This window comes from Chenopodium quinoa, unplaced genomic scaffold (assembly GCF_001683475.1).
Source record: "Chenopodium quinoa cultivar QQ74 unplaced genomic scaffold, ASM168347v1, whole genome shotgun sequence".
In the NCBI taxonomy this organism is placed as follows: domain Eukaryota; kingdom Viridiplantae; phylum Streptophyta; class Magnoliopsida; order Caryophyllales; family Amaranthaceae; genus Chenopodium; species Chenopodium quinoa.
Window position 1 is genome coordinate 851524 of NW_018743850.1, and position 18910 is coordinate 870433.

Consider the following 18910-nt stretch of genomic DNA (forward strand, 5'->3'; position numbering starts at 1 on the left):
CTGTATAACTTAAAAGCCTCTAAATAATTAAGCTAGGCACGTGTATGTTTTAAGGTATAACAAACAACACCTAGCCTAACATATACTAGTACGTCGTAGCACTTGCTCTCGTAATAAACCAGGCTTTTCCTTTTTCCACGAAGAATCCAACTATCCAAACCACAATTGTAACAATAAGCAGTGAAATCAGTGAGACATAAGAGGGGGCCGCCCACCACAACTATAAATAACAATCAGCTGCGCTACGACGACTAAGCTAGTTTGTAGTTTTGTACAAGTTACAAGTATATGAAAAAGACTAACTCTAACTCATCATTTTCATACAGCTGGGCCTATCACTATGTTTGATCCCACCTTTTGTGTTTTTGCATTAGACCCCTCCTTTGATTTGGGCTTCTGTTCCCTTGTTTTGATTGCGACTTCTATTTGTTTCCACCTTCAATACGTACACTATATGAGAGCCAAAATACACATTTGATAAGCCAAGTACAATTGCATCTTCATCTATATTTCCAATTTGTATAACTAATGAGGTCATTTGATTTCATCAAGCATCGATCCACTTTAATTTACAATTAAGTAACTAAATTTGATAATTTTCTTGCTTTTACTAGATTCATAGGGTGTTTAGATTATTAGTTTACCTCTTATCAATGCGGAGTAGTAAAAGATCTAACAAGTTTATATACACTTTATTAGTCTCTTACACTTAGATTTGGTCTTGGTTGAGAATCTAAGTGCGCACTTAGTACTTCATAGGATAAGAGTTGAATTGTCAAATCACCACTGATAGACATTAGACTCTGATAAGATCATTCTCTAATTATAATACAAATTCATTTCAGAGTAATATATACATACGAAGTATTATTTAACTTAATATGCTAGACAAAATTTATTATGGAGCAAGTACCATCTATTTAAAATTGTAAGTAAAATCGAGATAAGTTTAAATATTGAATATGCATTGATTACAATTTCACATGACATTAGTGAAGAAAAAAATAACAGGAAGAGTAAAGATGAGATTATACTGGTTGAAATGTAGAACAAAAAAATTTGAAATTTGCGGTCTATAAAAGGAGAAAAAGGGCTGTCTAATTTAAGGGTTCAAGTTTTGTTTGTAAGTGTGATTCAAGTAATTGCGCACACTCTCACTCTCACTCTCACTCTCCCTCTTCTCCCTTTTCCCCCCACCACACCCACAATACCCACATTATATTTTTCCTATTTCAGCTCCCTCTTTTTCGGAAACTTGTCTCTTCCTCCTATTTCAGCTTATTCACCATTTTTCTTTCTCTCCCTCCTTTTTCTATTTCTCCCGTTTTCCACATTTCCTCCTTCCAATTCAAATCTCTTCTTCTCCAATTTTCTCTCTCCTCTGTAAATTCATGGATTCTTCATTGATGAAGTTATGCCGACAACTTCAGAGTTTAGCGAAGCTTTTCCGGTTTGTTGAGGTCTGCATTGTTCTCGTTTTTCTCTCTTGGTTGTCAGCTCATCTTCCTTTCGCCGTTAGAATTTCCGGCGAGTATTTTCGGAAACTTGTCTCTTTGATTTTATGTCCTACCTCAATTTTTCTACTCGGAAACGCTATTGTGGTTACTCTTTTGGCGAAATCCGGCTTGTTTTCCGGCGATTGCTCGTCGTCAATTGACAATGCCGTCGCCGAACTTTACGACGAGTTCCGATCCGAAGATGATGATGATATTCCTGTTTTGGGTAAGGAAGAGATAGTTTACCAGGATAAAGAGATTATTTGCGAGGAAAATGTAAAAAAACCGCTGGTTTCTAAGTTAGTTCTGGAGGAAATTAAACCGAAAGCGGTTTTTTCCGATGAGATAAAACCGAAAGCGTATTTTTCCGATGAGAAGAAACCGGAAACGGTTTTTTCCGATGAGAAGGAAGTGAGTTATCGGCGGAGTCAATCGGAGAATATGATGAAGAGAGAGTGTGTAGAGAATAAGCAGGAGAAGCTCCGACGATCAGAGACGGATATTTACTGGAGAAGTTTCACCGGCGATGAATCGACGGCGGCGGCGACGGCGGAGGAATTGATGGAAGATGGGATGAGTAGCGACGAATTCCGGCGAACGATAGAGGCGTTCATAGCGAAGCAGGTGAGTTTTCATCGTGAAGAGCGGCTTTCTGTCGTTCTCCATGGCCAAGCCTAGAAGAGAGTAAAAAAAAAAAGCAGAGAATTGTTTTCCCCAAAAATACAAAAAACGAAAAAAAAAAAAAAAATAATTGAGATAATTTCTTAATTATTTTTGTTTATTTCCAGTATTTAGGGGGAAGTTTTTCAGCTAATTTCTGCTGCAAAACGTTTGTCATTATATGATGTCAGTGATATGGTAGTAGTAGTACTAACGTACTATTTGGACTATGTATAGTGAAGTGCTGCAACTTTGATCCAAGAGTGTTCAATTTCTGAGCTCTTCTGTAACTTTTTTTTTTTTTTTTTTTTTAATTTTTATTAGTCCTAGAACTTGATTACTACGAGTACGGATTAGGAGTATGTATGAGTTTAATACAGTGGACAATATATTCATTGTCCGAGGGAGATTAATTTCGAATATAATACTAATTGGAATTGTTATTGGGATACTTGTGATTTTGTTTCGGCCTCGTGTGGATTGGATTATTTCGAGCTTGTTGAAAGTATGTATCTAACCATCTAATTGTATTAGTTAATTACTTCGATTAATAGTATCAGTTTGTTGAATGTTAGAAGTTTGCTGTATAGGGCAAAGTAAACAATTAAGATAAAGCTTCAAATTTGAAATTATTGTCTACTCTTATCAAACAACATAATTCTTTTCTTTATTTTTTTCAAACTGTTTGAATGTTTAATCTTTAAATGTCTTATTTGTTTAAAGTCTTTATAGGCAATAACTTAAATTGATATCAAATTTTGTTTACGACTCTTTTTTACTTACACTAAAAAAATTATTCATATTATGTCAATTACGGAGTAAATAAAAGTCTAGTGATTAAAAATATGTGTTATCAATTTCACTTTTCACCTGTAAGATATACCGACGAGAGTAGTTTGATTTTAATAAACACATTGATTTCCACAAATCAATTCAAAAGAACTTTTGGAATTAGTTCCTTGTCCTTTGGAATCAAATTCACAAATCACACTAGCATCGAAATAGTGCTTATCGTTGAGTAATTAATCTACAATTCTTTTATCTTTTATTTAATTTTCTGAAAATAAAAAGATGATAGGTGAATACGAGAGTAAAAAGAATTGAGCTAGATACTTTACTACATATGTAAGAACCGAGAAGTTAACCTAGTGTCATGTAATTAGGAAATTGTTTCAACTTTGTCACTTCTCTCACATGGGAACGATACCAAAGATTAAGCCTCGGTTCCCTTACATTGCTTGTCAACACATTATGGGGGGACGTCCAATATGGGGACATTTGCTCCATTTAAACCTTTTGGGTCTATGATTTGCATATAAACATATCTAAGCCTATTCATATAGCAATATTGCACCCTATGAATATACTCCATATAATACGGAGTAGTTATTTGGTAACTTGATGTTCATATAAAGCTAATAAAGTGCGATATATGATTTAGGTTTAGAAAGGCTATATCTAATCATCTTCTTAAAACTTAAATAGCAAATTAGTTTATGTACACTAATCTGAATCACTGAAAAACGAATTCAAATGTTGCACCCCAAAGCACACGCACCACATGAGCACGTGTAAAAGGGCACATGATTACATATTCACATGCATCCATGTTAAACCTGCGGTGATTGAATTTAATTCCGAGCATTATTGTTGTGACACTCAAACTTGCGTGTATTTTATCATATACGTATTGATTTTTTTATTATTATTTAATTTGCCTAATTAATTTAACTTATTATGACTAATTGTCTCGTAGTATTATCATTGTGAAAGTGTTTTATTAAAAAGTTACTTTGATCTGAATTATTAAGATGTATATATGAAATGAAACTTTATAGGAGTAATTTTATGAATCTAATAAAGAGAAATCTGCAGAATTAATGCCAAAATCCAAAGGTTTTGTACTGTGATAAAGGAAAGGAAAGGGAAAAGAAAAACATGGAAAGATGGCAGGGAAGACATAAAAGTTAAAAGGGACATGCATGCTTCCAAGCATTGACAAAGATAGATAGATATGGTTTGATAGTTAATTAACAAAATACTCAAAAGATTGATTGTTGAAATCAAAGGATCATCATTATGTTAGCACATAATTGCCGTATTTTATCTTCTATTGGTATAAGAAAAACTACTTTTACTTGTCTAATCTGCCGCACCAATTTCCCTATCAGAAAGCAATTGCCCCACTCTATATTAAATCACAACCCTTCTAGACAACGAAAGAGTTATAGACTATGGTTACTTTGGCTATTATATTTAAGACGCTAAATACATGTAAAGGATAATGATGAGTATATCATCTTCATTATCATTGGTTATTGTTTACGTTATGTAAATCCCTTAATTTACTTCTTCAGATTGATAGTCAAATATATCCCACTCTTAACTAATGTAGCTAAGTTAGTCAAATGTTTAAATGTATCTAGTTGCATTCTATTGCTTACTCATGTACTATATATACTCATAGAGTCATAGAATCACATAGTATTATTCAAGTTTTTCAACATTTTCTTTCTCATGACTCTATCATGGTATCATGAGCTATTGATCCATTCTTTATCCACTTTCGCTACTACATCCTTTTATTCCATGGCTACACTATCAAAAACTTTTGCCGACACTGACAAATAATGGTGACCATACTTGTACTTCTTACCCGGAAAGCTTCAAACCCAAATCAAATTTCCGCTCAATCTATTGACAACTAGTAGTTCATCTACCAAGAGATGTCGATTATCAATTATTTTTATTTTTTTTTCCTCCAAACCCCTTATGAAGATATAATCCCTTTTGGCCTCTGTAATCTATCTACCAAATGTTGCCAAACATAAACTCAATTCGATCTCCAAACTTTTATGGGGAAACCCAAACTCCTCTCTTTCAATGATGATAATATGTAATTCTTCTTCTAGAAAAACTGCCACAATTTCATCTCCTTCCTGTATATCTCAATATTTTTTTTTCTCTAAAAAGAACTCCTATATAGCTACAAGCAGCCCACCTCCCTCCCCCGCCCCCTCCCCCCAAAAATAAATAAATAATAATAAACCTCTTTTTATACGCTTCTTTTATTTTATTTTTTTAAAAAAAAAAATCATTTCTTTCTTTCTCTCCCTTAATAATAATAATAATTATTAAAAAAAAAAAAAAAAAAAAAAAAAACCTAATGCTCGACTCTCTCTAAATCCTCTTGGAGAATGACAATGTAATAATGCAACCCTTCTCTCCTACTACATTTCAATTCCTACATTGAACAAGTTTTGCGATATTATATCCAAGATCGGTCTTTCGTTCTGAACGTCCGTCTTGCGGGGGTGTGTAAAGGATAATGATGATTATATCATCTTCATTATTATTGGTTATTGTTTAGATTATGTAAATCCCTACTCTTTCAGGTTGATAGTCAAACATATCCCTAACTCTTAACTAACGTAACTAGTCAAATGCTAAAATGTATCTAGTTGCATTCTATTGCTTACTCATGTAATATATATACTCATAGAGTCATAGAACACATAATATATAATTCAAGCTTTCCAACATTCTCTTTCTCATAACTCTAACAATATATTGTCTTTTCATTTTTTGAGTTCTACTGGATCATTGTACGTAGAGATAAATATTTATACGAGTATTTTGTATTTTGAAATCTTTTTTTAAAATACGAGTAGTTCAACTAAAAGAAGATGGAACCAAAACTGTGTAACACTAAACGACGATGCCTGATATAAACAAACATGCATGGACTATCTGTCGAATCTTATTACTCACTTGACTACTGGAGAGTGAGGCAGGCAAATAATGAATAATCATCACAATTTTGATACAGAGTATAAGCTGTGTCCTATAATACATAGCTACCTTGATCCTTATCATGCAATGTAATTTTTCCATATTACAGATTTTAAAACCATACAATAATTAACCTTAAATATTGTTCGTACGTGAACAAAATCATGGAATGAAAGGTTATAATAAGGAAATTAAGAGGAGCAATATTATATGCTACAAGGATTTGTGTAAATCATGAACCAAAAAATCTTTTAGTTTATAAAGTTTCAAATAATTATATCTAAATAGAAGTGAAAATCGGTTTTTCCTATTTAAAAAGATTTCAGAATGAAATTTCAGTCTAATTATTCCTAACATACTGCGTAGAATCAATGTAATTTAGAAAAACAAGCCAACTTATAACTAGAATTAATCGATTTAATACATAAAAAAAATTATTGAAAGCGGCCCAAGAATATAAATTTGTTAGCTTTGAATTTAATTTGTTTTACTAAGTGCTAAAGACTACTCCACATAATAACAATATCGAGGTCCCACTAGCTTGGAAAAGCATATAATCTCAATATAGTCCTAGCCCACTTTTATGATTAAATTAGATTATGTGGTAGTATTAGTGGCGAGTGCAACTATCACAAAAGTCTAAAAACAGATTAAAGCCATAATTTACAAACTTTTTTTGTCCAAAAGTGTTACATATATCTAATGGATAATCAGTGGTATCCCATGTATTAGTGTATTAATTACAATTAAATTGGCCGTTTATGCAAAGAAGAAGGTACTTAATGGAGCCATCTATCCTTATTAATTGATAAATTAATTAGTGTGTGAGTTCAAAAGAGAAACCACGCACCATCGCAATATTATTTTGTCAATTTTTTTCATAAAAAGACACAAATAGTCTTTCTATCCTTTGGGTCCCTAATTGCCGTAGCTTCACATGATCACCATTACATATAACAAAATGCAAATCATTATTCCTTAACCTTCTTTTTAAGATGCTATCGATGTCACTAATTATCTTAATTAAATCCTTTACTTCGTGTTGAATCAACAAAATGAAAGTACGCGGAAGTTGCTATTCTAAAATAAATGTACAAAAAGACGCTATTATATCTTATGACATTCTTAATTACTACGTAGTACAGTTTTAGTTAAGTTTAGACTTCATCAAAATGAAGATCATCGAAATTATTCAGTATACACGTTTTTTTATTTTCGATTTATCTTTGTGATTTGGGGAGAGCCATGGGTGGACCTATTAAGCCCTCTTAGGGAGCATCTATATCCCCATTTTGTGAAAAAATACAAATTAAGTCTATAGACCCAAGTTCCTTTTTTAAAAAAGCCCAAAAATTTGGACCCATTCCAAATATCCATATTTCATTTGCTAACAAACTCTACTTCTTATTCTCATATGTCACATGAAAATAGGAAACCAAAATTTTATTTATTTATTTTTTTTAATTTTTAAATTCTTAGTTGGTTTCTCACGTGAACCTCTTATCTTTTTTTTCTCTCTCCAAGTCTCCTTTTTCCAAGACTCAAACTCAAAGGCCTCAAACTATTTATAGCTTTACTTTTTTTTTTCTTTTTTTTTTTTAGGAAAGAGCGACGAGCCAAAATTTATCAATCAAGAGACATAGTGTCTGAGAGTACATACGGAGCGATTGACGTGGGACAATGATTAATCCACATTTGCTCGGTTCCATAAGGTATGATTCTAGTTAAATGATGAGCAACATAATTTCCCTCCCTATTTACATGAGCCCAACAGAAAGAAGAGAAGTAGCTACTCAAGGAGATGATATCTTCAAGAGCACCATCAAAGTCTGAGAAGAACACTGCTGCCTTTGTAAGCCTATTGATGAGGACTTCACAATCTAATTCAAGAATGACGTCCTTAAACCCCTACCTTCTAGCGAGCTTAATAGCCATAACAAGAGCTTTGCCTTCTGCTATTTCAGCAGGCCACCAAGCCCTCACTCGTCTGCAGGCCGAGAACTTCACCTCCCCTCTGCTATCTCGCGCTACCACACCCCTCCTTATCCAACCCTCTTCAGCCAACCTCGCATCTTAATTAATTTTAATTACCCCCAAAGGCGGAGGTAACCACCTGGTAGGACTCTTCTTTGGTTTCAGCTAACGAATGTCATATATCTTCTTTGTATGACAATCAAACTCCTCAACCAATCAAACCAATCTCGCAAGAAACACATCATTTGGGGTAGTAGTTCTCTCAATGATCTTTTTATTGCGCTCACCCCATATAATCCACATCAGAAATGCTGCTTTCTGTTTCAATTTGCCATCCGTGTTCTTCCATCTAGCAATCAAATCACACCAATTCCCTCTCCTATCTATTAAAAGGTCTCCACATTTACTCTCCTCCCACAATTCCTGAACTCGGACACAATCAAAGGGTGCGTGAGAACTTATTTCCTCCTGCAAACCACACCAAGGACAAATAATATCTTCAATTAAATGACAGCGGTTCAGCAAGGCTTTTGTGGGTAACGAATTCGTGCACACTCTCCACAAAAAGTGACATACCTTTGGCAATACATTCATACCCCAGATTTCCACCCAAGCTTGGTGAAAATCGTCAAGATTACAGCCTTTCCCCAACATATAAGCTGTTTTTGTTGAGTATAACCTGTCCTTAGTAAACGCCCATGTTAACATATCCTTGGTTACCATAGAGTTATCCGGAATTGCCTGAATACATTTTTGATCAAGCTCATTAAAAATATCAGCTATAATATCAGTCTTCCATTCTCTCGAATGTTCATCAATCAAGTCACTTACAGTTGAAAAGCCCACCACCTCTGAACTTGTAACAAACCTGCCCTCCGAGTCAGCCAGCCAGGGTTCTCGCCATAAATTCACCTCCTTCCCACTCCCAATTCTCCATATGGTGCCTTCTTTAACGAGAGCTTTACTATTCCAAATGCTTCTCCAAGAGTAGCTTTACTATTCCAATTACTTGCCTTTCAAGACTTTGCTAAGCAAAGAATTTTCTTTATGAACGAGTCTCCAAGCTTGTTTCCTGAGTAAAGCATCATTAAACACCTCCAAGTCTTTAAATCCCATACCTCCCAAGCATTTCGGAGCACACATTGAATCCCAAGCTTTCCAATGTATCTTTCTTTGAGCATTCCATTGACCCCAAAAGAATCTATCCATAACCATTCGAATGCTATGAGTAACCGAACTAGGGAATTTGTAGACTCCCATTAAATAAGTTGGAATGGCTTGTATAATTGATTTAAGCAAAATCTCTTTCCCGGCTCTTGAAAGAAGCTTTTCCTTCCATCCTACAACTTCTTCCAAATTCTATTAGTGAGCGCCTCAAAAATGGCTTTTTTCAACCTCCCTGCCACCGTGGGGATCCCTAGATATTTGTCATGTCTCTCCACATGTCTCATATTCAAAACCCCCATCAAATCATCTTTTTGTTCGTCGCTAACTCCACTACTAAAGGAAACCTCCGACTTCTCATAATTAATTTTTTGCCCGGATGCTACTTCATACTGGTTGAGTATATCAACTATAATTTCGCATTCTCGTCGGTTCGCTCTAACAAATAATAAACTGTCATCGGCAAACAAAAAATGGGAAATAACAGGGCCACTCCTACTCGCCTTAGCACCATGAATCACCTTTTCCTGGACTTTGTTATTCAACATATGGGAGAAAGCATCAGCAACTAGAATAAACAAATAAGGAGAAAGGGGATCACCCTGACGGTACCCCCCGGTTGGGAATACCGAACCACATACTCTCCCGTTAATAATAAAAGAGTATGAAACAATCATAACACAATCCATAATCAAATTTACCCATCTACCATCAAATCCCTTTGTGAGCAATAGCTTTCTCAAAAAACCCTCACTCAACCCGGTCATAAGCCTTACTCATATCAAGCTTGAGGGACATCGTACCTTTTCTGCTCCGACTCCTCTTCTTCATAGTATAAAAAATTTCAAGAGCAATAAGTGAATTATCTGTAATCAAATGTCCCAGAACAAAAGCACGCTGATTTTCTGTGACTATCCGGAAAAATGGATTTTAAGCGGAGAATAATAACCTTCAACACAAGCTTATACAAGACATTGTAGAGACTAATAGGCCGAAATTCAGACATACAAGTAGGCGTATCAACTTTCGGAATCAAGCAACATTAGTTCTATTTACAAAGCTTAGAGAAGAATTATCTTGTAAAATGCTGCTCACGAAATTTGCAACATCACTCCCTACTATGTGCCAAAATTTTTGATAAAAAATTGCATGAACGCCGTCAGGACCCGAAGCCTTCACAGATGCATTTGGTTCAGAGCCAAGAAAATCTCCTCTTTTGTGTACGGTCTAAGCAGAGCTGCATTATCAGTCTTAAAGATGACTGATTTTACATGGTGGAGCACCTCATCCATACTAGCCTTCGAAGGATCAGTGGTAGTGAACAGATTCAAGTATTAGCCACAAACAATTTTTTCGATATTCCTCTCATCCTTCTGCCATACCCCATCAGCATCTAAAAGCCCCTCAATCCGATTTTTCTTCTTCCTTTGTGAGGCCTTGTGATGAAAATAACTAGTATTTCAATCCCCATCCCGTACCTCTAGCACCCTAGACCTTAAAAACCAATAAGCTTTGTGCTTCGAGTGAAGATCATCTAATGTAGCTTCAAGAGTCACACGATCCTCACAATTTATGCGTGTATTGGGCTGCTGTTGAAGCTCTTTTAGAGCACTTTCTAATTTATCAATCTTGCCCCCAATATCATCAAAATTCTTCTTGCTCCATTTCATCAACTCACCCCCCATAATGTTCATTTTCATCATAACGTCGCTACACATATTAGAACTTCAAGCTTCCTTGATCACAGCTTCACATGAGGTGTCCAAGAGCCACGCTGTCTTAAATTTGAAGCTTTTCCTCGGTCTTTTTTGCTGCTTGTCTCTAGGCCTAGTACGAACCACTATGGGAGTATGATCCGAACTATGCCTTAGCAAATGCTCAACATAAGCATTAGGGAATAAGTCCATCCAAGAAGGGGAGGCTAAATATCGATCCAACCGCTCTCGAACATAACTTTCTATTGAATTCCCTCGTTCCCAAGTCCACCATTGTCCTTCGAAACCAAGGCCCCTCAATTCACAAGTGTCCACCATTTCTCTAAATTTAGCAATTTCACTCCTTTCTCGATCCGAGCCCCCGTCCTTCTCTTCATGTGAAAGTAGCTCATTAAAGTCTCCACCAAAGATGATTGGCACATCAACATCTCTACAAAAATGTTCAATAAGCGCCCAAGTACGAAACTTATTTCCACTATCCAGCCATCTATATATCCCAACAAATCTCCAAGTCACCTCCCCTTTATTCACATCACCACAAATGTGATTTTGCGAAAAAGAAACAAGTGAGAAGTCAGTCACTTCTTCGTTCCAGAACAAACAAAGTCCCCCTGATTTACCTTGACTAGCCACCCTAAAAGCATTAGAGAACCCAATTCTCCCTTTTTTCATTTCCACCGCTTCCTTACTAATCATAGTTTCTGAGATAAAAACTAGATCAGGGGAAATATGCATACTCCACTTCCAGAGCTTTCGAACTGTCACAGGGTTGCCCATCCCCCGACAGTTCCAACATAAAAAATTCATTGTTGTTCGCAGGGTTGGTCTAGGCCAACCTCTGCTACTTCAAATTCTTGTCAACTTTGTCAAAACCCCACTATCATACTTTGGTTTTTTGACTTCAATAGAGTTTTCACCAAACTCCAAAATCTCACCAGCCATCTCATTCTTTCTCTTTTTTCCTTCCCTTTCATCTACAGCCATATCACTACTTTCCAGGTCCTTAGCTAATGGGGGTCGCACTTTTTTCTTAACTCTCTTCACATTGTGAGTCTTAGAATACCCCACCCCTATTTGAAAATTGTGACCATCTCTCTGCTATCCACCCCTGTACTACTCTCAACTACCATAGTACCCTACTGCTCACTTCCCTGGTCCGCCACACTTGTCAACAGGAGTTGGCCATTCCCCTCACTCTCATCCCCCACCTCACTGCCAATCGAATATCCCTCACCCTCTGAAATTTTTTGCCCCACTTCTTGTATCTCCAAACCCCCCCTCCTTCACCTTCCCCAACTCACCTCTCTCCCTCATATTACTCTCTTCAGATTGCTTTGTAATGAACAAAGTTTTCTTTACCCTACACAACAACTTCATCTCCTCTGACTTTAGTTTCCTCCCCCTTCTGGGAGAAGCTTTCAGCCAAGTCCCCCACCCCATTCCTCTCGTTTTCATATCCTCGGGCACATTAATTCAATCTTTCTCACTGTGGCCCATCATACCACATAAGAAACGAAAAAAAAGGAGTCGTTCATATTTAAAGTTAACTCTAACAATATTGCCTTCCCTATTTTTAATGTTCTGGAATCGACGCAGAGGTTTGTTAACATCTAGCATCACCTTAATCCTCCTATTCTTCCCAATCCCAAACTCATCTTCTTCAATTTCAATCAATTCCCCCAAATTCACTGCAATTGCCTTAACATGGGCATCGGTTCTACAGTTGAAAGGCCAATTTTCAATACAAATCCAAAAAGGGGAGTGTGTTAGTTTCACCTCATTCGGTTGCTCATCTCCATTGATGTTATTCAGTATCAAAAAAATTCTGCTCAAAACACCAGGGAGGACCCGATAAAACCTTCTCTTTGTCACGCCAATGGAAAAATTGGAATCCGAATAGGTTCGATCCAATATTCCTGATTACAACCTTTCCTTTCATAGCCCATGATTGAGTTATGGTTCGCTTAAAAGCTTTAAAGTTCACGCCCCTGCTAGTCAAGAGTCTCCCAACAAGCATTAAGGAAACCCTAGCATCTTGTTTAGAGATATAAACTGCTCCAATGTCAACAATTTCGTTCTCTTCCTCCTCGATGTTGAGTTTCGAATAGCGTTCAATTAATTCGTCGGCCATAGTAGTCGGAGAAAAACCACGAGCAGTGGTGGTATCGACCTTTACCGCGAGGGAGTCCGCCCTTTCTTTCGAGGGAGTTTTAAATTCTCTCCGAATCTAAAAGATCTTCTTTGTTTATTTATAGCTTTACTTTGTGCATTTGATTGATTGAGATTGTATACTTTATAGTACTAGAGTGAGTGCTTGACTTAGGTAATCAATTGATTTTAGATTTAATTTACTACATCCGTTCTCATATGGATTTTAATGGATATAACCTTCAATCTCGGTTGAAAGGTTTGGGATCTTGAGTCTCGGTCAAGAAACACTAAGCAACACGAGCTTTAAACCTTAACAAGGCCAAGAATACACAAGCACAAGCTTACGTAAAACTTTATAAATTTCAAATCAATCAATCATACTTTTCGTTAAACACCATCAAGTATTTATAAGCTAAATAATTAGCCTAAAAGTCGTGCATAACAAATTCTAATCTAAATAGGAAACTAACCTTAACTTGTAAAGATAATATTTTGCAAATATGATCTTTAAAGTTAAGCTTATCTTCTACTAACCGAATTAAACTAACAAAAATATCCTAATAAATTCGGTCACCTAATAATAAAATTAAAAATAACATAAAAATAATTAAAATAACAATATTGATGCCTTAGAACCACATCATACTCCCCCTCTTGAAAAAACTTGTCCCAAGTTTTAGCAAAGCATGGAACCAAGATATCATCCAAATTAATCGAACATGAACTAAAAGAATATGTCTCCATCCAACCACACCATGTGTAGACACCTAATTGTGTCTCCCCAAAAACCAAACCCAGTGATGAGTACCTTTCACGTCTTTGATTATTGAGTTAGGTGAAGAGTTGAACAGTCTCGTGAATTTCCCCTTTCTAACCCTTTCTTTAAATGTTTTTAGCCAAAATAGTTCATTTTGTGTCTTTGAAATCATTCATTTCGTGTCCTCTTTATGAAAACATCCAATCCAGTTAATTTTGGTCCATAATCTGGGTCCAATTATTGTGTAGTTGGATGGGGCTTGAAAATAGCTTTCCAACGATATACTATAAGCCCAAATCCGAGTTATAACGAGGAAGTTATGGCCAAAATACTAAAATGGGCCCAAACCGAGCTTTATATGCGGACCCGGTGATCATGTGGAGGGACCAATATATTTCTAAAATCATTAGGATTTATCTTAATCTTCTAGAATCTTTTAGAAGAATATTTTAGATTCTAATTATCCTGTTTTGAAAAGATAATGATTAAGAATTTTATTTCGAATAAAACGAGTGTTTTTAATAGGTTTAATTATGATAAAATAAGGATAAGTACGGATATTCGACTAACCCAATTTCATTGAAAGTCGGATTCTGTACGAGTCTTATCTTCTGAAAAGTATCGCGCAGCGATGGATCCATCGCACGACAATGAAAGCATCGCGCAGCGATATCCCCATCGCAACGCGATGAATCCATCGTCACGCGATGAATCCATCGCCACGCGATGAATCCATCGCCACGCGATGAAACCTATTTTATTCTGGATGGAATTCAGATCGTTTTCTAATCTTTTCAGTCGTTTTTCTCTATAAATAGGGGACGATTTCCTCCTTTTTCATTCACCAACAATCATCATCTAATTCCCTCTATAAGCTATAAGCTTCTCTCTCTCTTTCTAAGCCTAGCCTAAACACATCACACCCCACGTCCTTTGCGAGACTTGAATACTCCAAGCCCTTCTCGTAGTTGCCTTCGACCTCGACACGAAAGGTTGATATTTCTGAGGGTTTGGTCTCAAATCTATATTTCAATTCTTATTTGATTTATTTGTTTGATTATGTCTTTCTTGAAGTTACTAACGTGTGTATTGTTTTGATAGAAAGAGATACGAGGCATCAAAGTGAGTAGATCTACTATCTTTATTCCTTGATTTTGATATAGAAATCATGCTTAGAATATTATTTAATTCCTAGTATCATGTTAGGATGTTTATTTATGATTTCTAGTATCACGTTAGGATGTTTATTTATGATTTCTAGTATCATGTTAGGGTTATTTTAATATTTCTAATATTATCATGCTTTCTAGCATCTTGTTTAAGTTAAAGCTTTGACCTTTATTGTCTAGTGACATGCTATAGTTTGTTATTAATCCGTTAGTATCATGCCTAGGAGCTTGCTAATATTATTTTGATGACTATTATCATGATGATTGTTGTGTCAATATTATGCTGCTTGATTATTTATGATTTTATTGTTATTGCTTGATCACGCCCCTTTCCTACAGGTTTAAAGGGAATTTGTACTTGAATCACGCCTAATAAGATAATTAATAATTTGTTTTAGGCTTAATATGATTTTAATTCAAGTGATCGCCAATAATAGATTTATATTTTTTGCATTAATAATCAACCAACATAGAATAAACAGGTTTAGGGTTTACTTGTTGGATGTATGTTGATCGGAAAGCGCACATGAATATCATAAGAATTAAGTAGAGGGAGATTTAGGGGGCAGATTCAATCTCTTTTAGGTTGGATTTGTACCATCATCCCCGAATATCTAGTCATGGTTTCGGACCACTATGGAGTTAGCGATCTCCGTGATCGTGAATGGGGTGTAACCTTCACACCCGTGAACGATTTACAAGTTCCTACAACTTGTTGGCGACTCTTTTATCTCTAATTTCTTTCCCTTTGGACGCCACCATGCTTAACTGTATGATCACAGTGGGGCTCAAAGTTGATATTTGAAATATTCTCTACATCATGCTTATATAGAACAATTAAGTAGCCTAACCGTTCTCTTTTCCTTCATCATTTTACGATTTTAGGAAAGGAAAAGAGAACAATTGTGATTAACAACCGTTCTCTATCAGTCAGCACATAGAACGCCTATTTAACCCGTTCTCTATACTTTACACATCGCTTAGCAGAAGAACAATCCTAAGGCGTTCTATAAAGGCTATTCTAACCGTTCTCTAAGCCCTTTTTTATAGTAGTGTATTTTGCAAATATGATCTTTAAAGTTAAGCTTATCTTCTACTAACCGAATTAAACTAACAAAAATATCCTAATAAATTTGGTCACCTAATAATAAAATTAAAAATAACATTAAAATAATTAAAATAACAGTATTGATGCCTTAGAACCACATCAGTTTCATATTATTTACAGTAAATGAATATTTTATGTCTCATAAATAATGCACTTTGTTGCAAATAATATGAAACGAGGGTAACATATCAAATTGACTAGTTGTTTCTAATTATTTAAAGTATTCTACTTTTTTTATTAGTGAGAAGATAGTTGATGAAAGAAAAAAGAAACTTTGGATTAGTTTGTTCAAAAATGCAAAAAAAGTTTTTTTTTTAATTATTTCGTACGTTGTTATGATTAAGTTGGAAACTATTTTAGACCCCTCCATTTATAAATTTCTGAATTCGCTACTGGGGTGAGCTAACACTATTATGAGATTGAACCTTCAGAAAATTCACAATCTTAGTTTTACGTACGTTGTTAACAAATTTTTCTCTTAGAATATAAAAAAGGTACCACTAATTTTCTATTTTCCTTTTAGTTTAATGTGGAGAACAATAGTACTATATGGTTGGTTGGTTGCTTGCGTTGAATCAAAATGCTGGTCAAATACAATAATTTTCTTGATTGACAAGTAACCAACCTCCTATTACATCTCATCACATTTAATAATAACCACAATATTTTATGAAAAACGTAGTATTCGAAATTATTGTGGAATTACTAAAAAGGTAACACAACTACTACACAAGTACATAAATCTAATTGAAATCAAATTACGAGGCTTATCCTTATGGAATAAATTAAACATGCTTATTTCTATAAAGTTGAAGATCAGATGTACGTTTACATTACTTTAATTTATTCGGCCTTTTAAGTTTTAATTTAGAGAAATTTATTTAATTATTTTTACCGAAAGTTGTCAATAATGAGACATCATTTCAATGGCAAAGATTTTGTAAAACTTAAAGGGCTTGTTGATTGGTTCATTCTTGAGTGAGACAATGCAATTGCAAAGCTACTGAAAGAGTATATACGTAGGTTTATATAGGCTCTCCTTTTTCTTTCATAAGGACAACTCAATTATATTATTGCTTCATGTTCATCTATATTGGCTTAAGCTTGTGTATGTACGTAGTCCAGTTTCTTCAATGATCTGCTGTACGTGCTTGGATCGTGCATATACAAATTGAAATAATTTTCAAAGCGTATTCGACAATAAATTCTCAATTTGGATTAAATTAGCTTAATCGTCATTTTAATCTATATATATAAGAGTTCCATTGCAACTTTTTTTAACTTAATAATGATTTTTAATACAAGTACTACTATTGAGTTACTAGCAGGATGGATTGCTAGTAGCCAGCAAAATTTGCTATTTTATCTAAGCGCTAACAACTTGAAACAAGCTATTAGAAAGGTTACTATTAAAACCCTTCTTGATTAAGTGTAATTATCTTGATCTCTTAATGATTCCGAAGATTTGAACACATTATTTTTAGAGTATTTGAGACAAACTTAACACATCTATTTCAAGCAAGTACTTTGTATTTACTTTCCAATTTCAATAATTTCTTTACATCCCCAATTCTCTCATTCCTTTTACACAATTTTTTGTATGCGGCCTACTATACTGTGTGGTAAGGGTTACTCGAGTTACTCGATCAGGGGTTACTCGAGTTGTCAGGGTTAGTTACTCGAGCTTATCGGTCAGGGTTACTCGAGTTGCCGAGGTTACTCAAATTACTTGATCATGGGTTACTTGAGTTACTCCTGACCGAGTAAATTAACCCCTGACCGAGTAACCCCTTGAGTAATCCATGATCGAACCCCTCGAGTAACCCCTGACCGAGTAACCCCTAACTGAGTAACTCCTGACTGAACCTTCAAGTAACCCCTAACCGAACTCCTTAAGTAACCCCTGATTGAATTACTCGAGTAACCCCGATCGAACTCATTAAATAACTTCTAACCGAGTAACTCGAGTAACCTCTAACCGAGTAACTCGAGTAACCCATGACTGAGTAACCTCTCGAATAACCCTAATTGAGTAACTCATGACTGAGTAACCTCTCGAATAACCCTAACTGAGTAACCCATGACTGAGTAACCTCTCGAATAACCCTAACTGAGTAACCGTTGATCGATTAACTCGAGTAACCCCTGTCGAGTAACCCTTGACTGAGTGAACCCCTCGAGTAACTCATGTCCGAACCCCTCAAGTAACCCCTGACCGAATAAGTCGAGTAACCCCTGACTGAATAACTCAGATAACCCCTTACAAAATAACTTGGGTAACCCGTGCCACACGGTGTGGCCTGCTGCACTAAAAAGTTGCTGTTGTTTTTAATATCCCTCTAGTCTAATGTTTTCAAATCTTCATTCTGAGTATCCATAAAATTATTGTCAAACTCACATTGTGTAAAATAGCTATAGATAAACTGACAAAATATATATACTATACCTTTTAAAAAATAAATTACAAATAAAAAGCTCTTAATATACTTCGTATTATTGTTATGTAAGTTTGACGAATAAATTTTTTTCTCGGTCCAATTTATTAGTTTTTTGGGCCTAACTGACCTGCTGGGCCTTGCTTCCGGGAATCTCAATCTAATGTAAATGTAACCATTAGAAGTCCAGTTTGACGAATATACATTTATTAATTCTGCGAAATATTTAGAAAGAAATAGGCCCAACAGGCTCGAATGATGTTGGGTTTGGTTTGTGGATAGACCACTTTATATTGGGCCACGTTTTTATAATGATTCTGAGTAGCACTGAATTGCAGGCTTTGCAGCACATATATGATGGCCTATAGTCAACAAAACGATATGAGTCTAATTTTGATCCGTTTATTGTCTGTTTGGTGAATGGTTTTTATTAATAATATAATTACTACGTAATTAATTTGGTAAGTGGCTTTTCAATATGTTCAAAAC

At 35.3% G+C, this 18910-nt stretch overlaps 2 protein-coding genes across 2 annotated transcripts; one reads left to right on the forward strand and one right to left on the reverse strand.

Annotated features, from left to right (window-relative positions):
• Positions 1–966: 966 nt before the first annotated feature.
• On the forward strand, positions 967–2779 carry LOC110685606. The gene has a single exon (XM_021862154.1). It carries the CDS (start codon positions 1392–1394, stop codon positions 2172–2174), a length of 783 nt encoding a protein of 260 aa, XP_021717846.1. The 5' UTR covers positions 967–1391; the 3' UTR covers positions 2175–2779.
• Positions 2780–10813: 8034 nt separating this feature from the next.
• Positions 10814–11578, reverse strand: LOC110686251. The gene has a single exon (XM_021862870.1). The coding sequence runs from the start codon at positions 11576–11578 to the stop codon at positions 10814–10816; it is 765 nt and encodes a 254-aa protein (XP_021718562.1).
• Between the last annotated feature and the right edge of the window lie 7332 nt (positions 11579–18910).